The following is a 6360-nucleotide window of genomic DNA, read 5'->3' as shown; positions in this document are numbered from 1 at the left end:
GTTGCTCGTTCATGTCTGTTCTTGGTGTTGAATTTTGTCGAATAAATTGCCCCCCAAATGCGACTTATACTCCGGAGCGACTTATATATGTTTTTTTTCACATTTTTGGGCATTTTATGGCTGGTGCGACTTATACTCCGGTGCGACTTATAGTCCGAAAATTACGGTATTTATTTTATTGACGATCAATTAATTCAGGTCAAGACACTCGTCCCGGTCACGTGACATGTTTCCCCAGTCGAGCCCGCAAAGCTAGCAAAAATGAGTAAGAATTTATTTTGACAAATATTTAAAAAATTGGCGCTTGTCTCGGTCACGTGAGGTCACCCGAGTCGAGCCTGCGAAGCAAGCAAAAATGATCAAGAAATGTTTGGAAAGCTTCTTCGGAAAGGGATAAAAGCCCAATGAGGAGACGGAAGATAGGATATATTATAGAAGATAGGAGGAATTAATATTGTATTATTTTACATTTTGTTATGCGCAGTTTATCAAATACTGTATTGGATTATTATTATTATTATTATCTATTCTACACTCTGGGTTAAAAGTAACCTTGGTTTGTGTGTGCCTAGGAGTGAACTCCAAAGCCATAATCTGAGGTTTATGGACATGTTCAGGTGTAAACATACATATGCTGTATTTGACTGTGACCTTTGCAGTGGAGGTCTTCCAAAGAGATTTAAAAGGTGTGTTGTAATGCAGTCCCCTACCCTAGAAATGGATCACCTCAAGTGGCCCACATCTCATTAAGCCGCTTGCCGTACATAAGCGTATTGCACACAATAACCTCTGTTCATCCTGTCTCATCTTCTGCTTTCATCACACTTTGCCCCTTCACAATAACAATACATCAGGCACCAGCAAAAGGTCTAAACACACCACAATCGGCACTGTCGCGATTGTAAAGCAGGCAGGCATGTTGCCTGGGAACGGAAATGGGTTTTAAATATTGCACCAGCGCTTTTCTAATGAGCTTGAGGTGAAGCGCAACACATCTGTCATCTCTCAGAGCCACCACCTAAAGGTCAAGGGGATTTTTCAAAGTAAACAGCTTGCTGAGTATTCTGTGCCCACCCGCTACTGATTGAAGCAGTTGGGTGTCTGCTAAGATGATTGATGGATCTGGAAACGTTTGGGGAATACGCCATTAACTCCTTTTGTACGCCAAGGAAAATGGTTTTGAAGAATGGCCTCATTAGCGGCTGGACTTCCTGTCTGCTATGGACATCTAGTGGCCACATAGAGTATCAGCATCCTGTTGCTACACGCTGTTTCCAGGACAGTAGAACAGTGGTACCCAACCCCCGGACGGCGGGCCGGTACCGCAGAATTAAGAAAAAATAACTCGCATTATTTCCATTTTATCTGAGTCTGAACAATTTTTTTTTTTTTTTTTTTTTTAAATGGAACAAGTTCTCTCCTACACCTCGGTGACGTAAACTGTTATGCTGGCGCGATGTTATGAGGACGAGTAAAGCTGCATAGGAGTACACAGTGAAGTCACGTTTATTATTATATTATACCATTGATTTGATGCCGGACATATCATTTTATTTTGTTGTATTTATCCGCCACACCTTAAAAGCCGCTCCGTGAAAATATCGTCTGCCAATAATCTGGTCCTTGGTGCTAAAAAGGTAGGGGACCGTTGCCGGAGAGTACAGTGGACCCCCGTTTAATGCGGGGGATATGTTAAGAACTCAAAAACAAATCAAGATTAATTTAAAAACAATATAATGAGGGACACTGACAACACCCAAGCTGGTTTGAACGACCATTTTATTTAGCATAATTTAAAATCATCTCACTGTTAGTTCATTTATACAAATATGCTTTGTTATATATAATACAATTACAGATCTCTACAAATCAAGTTCCCAGTGTAAAAGCGTAGTACCACGCGCGCCGTAGCAAACAGCACTGGGACGCAGACGACAGAGAGCCCACAGGTGCATGTTCCACTTCCATCATATTATTTGAATGAAATCTGGACATCCGGTTAAAGGGGAATACAAAATATATATTTAAAAAAAAAAAAAAAAAGTTGACCACAGTTATTCTAATTGTGCACTTACATTCAACACAATGTTTTTATTTAAATTTCAGCCCTTTTGCTGTTATTGCGCTTAGGTTGTTACAGAGCACAACAGACCGGTTTAATACAATTAACTCCACAGTTGAAACAGTTATTGATGCTAAAAGAAAGCAACCGCTTATTCTAACGATAAACACAAATCTTTAAACTGACAAGGCACCTTCCACCAATGCAGTTATTGCTGCACCACATCCACCAATGCAGGCATATAAACCACAGTGAGTTAAAAAAAAAAAAAAAAAGAAAAAGTGTGGTTGTGGCGCACTGAGATGTCAATTCTGCAGCTGTTTTATAGAGCGCTGCAGTGTGCTTACTGGCAGGAAGAAAGTAAGGCTTCAATGACCAAATATGAAAGTCATAGCATGACGGCTTGGAGCTCTTTGTGGCATTAAAATGACAAACTTTGTCAAAGGAGCCCCACTGTGGCTTTTGGTTTGGATAAGGCATCCTGACCGCACCAACACTTCTACCATCAATCATGACAGTTTGGGTGCTGCAACATGCTGCAAAAAATGCACACCGCAGCAGTAATAGCCCTTTTTCAGTAATGAAATTATTTTTAAGATAAGAAATATATATTGCAATACTGCTCACATACAATGGAACCTGTAAAGTCAAATAGCCCAAAATTAACACGAGGGTGGCGGAAATGGCGGGGAATATGATAATCACCAAAACCAGAAATGCAACTTTGGGAACAAGTTTCTGTATGCTGTTCAGCATGAGAACTATGAGCAGCATGTGGCTGGGGGGGAAAAAAAGACAGCAAAGGACGAGGATGAAAATGATAAAAAGGCTCACCAATAATTCGTCTCCATTACCAATCTAGCTGGCATCTAGGGATGTTTGATAGCACGCTTTTTCAGACTAATACTAGTGTGCATCTTCAGTCTTGAGTACTCACAGTAATGATATCTCTAGCAGTTTGGATTCATGAAATTTCATTTGCGACCTTATTTCCTGACCCAGATGATGATCCTGCAATGTGTTAAATTGCCACAGTATAGCAACAACTACTGGTGACGAGGACTTAATGTTTGATTTTGCTTCGCCTTAGGTGGTTGAGATCAGCAGCAAAAAAATAGGGCTGGTAGCAGCATGATACCGGTAGGAATGTTAAAATGTTACTTGAAACAATTGCTCCAGAGTAGATAAAGAATTACTGACAGCGACAGCTTGACTCTGGAACACATTAACTCAACTTACAAAGAGAGATTTTGTTTTCTAAATTGGAGAAACTAACAGAAATTGTTCAATGTTGCAGGTTCCATTGTATTTCGGTATTTGCGGGGTAATTCATAGTCGTCTGCTAGCATTTCATGCATGGAGGCAGTCATGATGCAAGTGTGGGTTTTACCACCTTTAAGATCCAATAAACATAAGTGATTACAAAAATATATATTCCACTTTGGCCACTTAAAAACATTTGAGGAGGAACTTCAACATGTTCAGAAAATAGAGTTTCTGTAAATATGAAGCAAGAAGGGCATACAAAATCCATTGGCTAGCAAAAGAGGCAATATGGAGTGCATTACTTGGCTGCAACCAGCAGAGGCGCCGTTGCTGTCTAAAAGACTGAAATGCTGTTGACTATGTAAAGCTAGCTAGCTACATCTGCACTTGGCCACCACCTCCCAGCGCTGCCAAAGAAACAGGAGTTCAGAACATTCTGAGAAAACTGATCAAGGAAAATGGGGTCAAAGGCCCATCTTATTTCAAGGGTCATGCTTAGGCACATTTCTGAAGGAGAAGACCGCCTGCGTACTGAGAAGAGACCCAAGAGGGCTGTGCTACGACCTGAAGTTCTCTTTCCAACACCCCAGACTCAGCACATCTGCGCCTACTGGGAATTGGCTCTCATCTAGACTTCATTCTGCCCTTTTCTGGACTCAAGTTGTTTGAATTGGAAAAAAGGCTGCTCAGCCGTGTCGCCTAATTAATAGCCCGGGTCAAAATGCAGTTGCTTGAGACTCATGAGATGCAACCTAAGTTTAGAGTATGAGGTAGTCACTAGTTCTCCACCTAAACAACAGTAGATCTCTTCTCTCCAGTCAAATAGGGCAGCTTGGTTTAGATGGCTTGTGACAACCATGATCAGCATTTGTTTAGAAAGGCAAAGCAGGGACGCTATAAATCTAGATCAAGTGTAACGTGAAGAACGGGTAAATATCAAAATTTTAAAGGTAAGAAAAATACAAGATCCACTTTTTTGCCCCCGTTTCGTCAAAGTCACTTTGGTGATGATGGCGTCGTAAGGATGAAGCCCTCCCGAAGATGAAAAAGGAGCTGAAAAGAAGTGAGCAAACTGCTCGAGGTGGCATGGAAGCAGCCATCGTTCGCATCTGTGGATCTCCACAATCCAAATCCAGGAAGCGTTATTACAAGAGCACACATTTCTTGGTGTTCTTTTTCGTGACGGGATACAACACTGCTCTGACGGCCTCCGCAAACACCTCCCTGACGCCTTCCTGCAGCAGCGCCGAACATTCCATGTACTTGACAGCCCCGATTTGCTTGGCGAGGGCGTTTCCCTGCTGATGGGTGGTGGGAGCCAAACCCTGCTCCTTCAGCTTCTTCACTGTTTCCGCATCACCCCTCAGGTCCCTCTTGGTGCCCACCAGCAGGATGGGCACATTGGGGCAGTGGTGAGACACCTCGGGGTGCCACTTGTGCCTGACGTTGGCGTGGGAGGAGGGGCTGCCGATGGAGAAGCAGATGATGAAGACGTTGGTCTGAGGATAGGAAAGAGTACGCAGGCGGTCGTACTCCTCCTGGCCGGCCGTGTCCCACAAGTTGAGGCTGACGGTGCGGCCGTCCACGCTCATCTGGGCGCTATAATTGTCAAACACCGTTGGAATGTATTCTTCAGGGAAGGCATTAGTGGTGTATGAGATAAGAAGGCAAGTTTTCCCCACTGCCCCATCGCCAACCACCACACATTTTATGGTCTGCATCCTGCCAACGACCACTGGGGCTGCAGCACCTAAAGGCAAAGGACACCCGGGTAAGCCAAAATTGCTAGTTTTAATTTTATTGTCCTAAACACTGCTCGAAACCCCTAAACCGGAATGCTGACACCGCCCAACGTGTACTTCAGTCAAGCATTAATAACCCAGAACACAACCGGGCTAGCCCGGGCTAAATTTTCTAATGTCGTAATTTGGGTTGAGCATTGAAAATGGAGGACAGATTCACGCATCCAACAATTAACGACCTCTGAAGGTAAAACACAAGGAGGAATGGAAAAGCACTGAGGCGAAAGTGAGACTGTGAACTTGTGGTTATTCTCGCTCGGGGATCTCGGTAAGTACGAGCTAGGCGTTCCCCACTGGCGGGTAGCATCTGGCTAAGGAACTAGCGCGTACGATAGCAGCCAAGCTATCCACTTAGCAAACAACTTGAATGAATTTATATCACGCTACTGATTCAAAACGTCTTTTTATTAGCTGAAACCCCCCTCACGGCCGTAGTGTAATATTTTCCGTATCCTAACACTTCTTTTCGACGCCAACATGAGCTTCAACGATGACATTTTAAGGATTTTGTCACTTACCGCCACTTAGCTAGCGTTCTCTTCTGCCTGGTACAGTCAATCACAGCCGCATCCGGGGAGCTGCCCAATACGTAATAGGTGACGTAACAGAATGGTGCAAGCTGGGAAATGTAGTTTAGGATTTTTGATGGTTGTTTTGCTTGACGCTAGATGGTAGTGTAGTTACTCGTAAATCGAGAGACGAGTTGAACTTTTAGGTTTGTACGGTCCAAAAATATTGTTTCGCTCACAAACAGCAGTTCTCTAGCGGGGGGGAAAAAATCATATCTTAATTAATCACTGGAGCATTGCGATAAAAATGTTCAGTAACTGTGTTACTGTGGTTAGGAAGTCAGTCAAAAACAGCTTTAGTCATTAATGGTATACGTACAGAGGTACTTTTTCCTAACTCGGGCGGTATGGGTTCAATTTTCACTCAGTTTTGTGGGAGAATGTATGTTTCTATATGTACCCTGTGTTTGATATTTCAACAAGGTGAACTGCATGATCTGAATGTTTAAATTTCAAATGGGGATGATGGAATGAATGGGAAAAGTGTATGCTGCAAGGTGTGAATATTTGGAATTTGTAATGATCTAAAGGCCTACACAGCCTTCACATAATAATTCATCATCAATTTTATAATCCGATATATAATATATATATAATAAATCCATATATAAAGAATCAAGTAAGCAACCAAATGTATTCAAATGCCGTACTCGAATTTTAT

At 42.5% G+C, this 6360-nt stretch overlaps 1 protein-coding gene across 1 annotated transcript; it reads right to left on the bottom strand.

Annotated features, from left to right (window-relative positions):
• Positions 1-1761: 1761 nt before the first annotated feature.
• On the bottom strand, positions 1762-5715 carry rhogd (ras homolog gene family, member Gd). The gene is made up of 2 exons (XM_037261910.1): positions 5649-5715; positions 1762-5078 (listed from the first exon to the last, which is right to left on the bottom strand). The coding sequence occupies exon 2, from the start codon at positions 5047-5049 to the stop codon at positions 4474-4476; it is 576 nt and encodes a 191-aa protein (XP_037117805.1). The 5' UTR covers positions 5050-5078; positions 5649-5715; the 3' UTR covers positions 1762-4473.
• Positions 5716-6360: the final 645 nt, after the last annotated feature.

Source organism: Syngnathus acus, chromosome 10, assembly GCF_901709675.1.
Source record: "Syngnathus acus chromosome 10, fSynAcu1.2, whole genome shotgun sequence".
NCBI lineage: Eukaryota > Metazoa > Chordata > Actinopteri > Syngnathiformes > Syngnathidae > Syngnathus > Syngnathus acus.
Note: the sequence above shows the minus strand (reverse complement) of the source record. Positions and strands in the feature narration are given on the sequence as shown.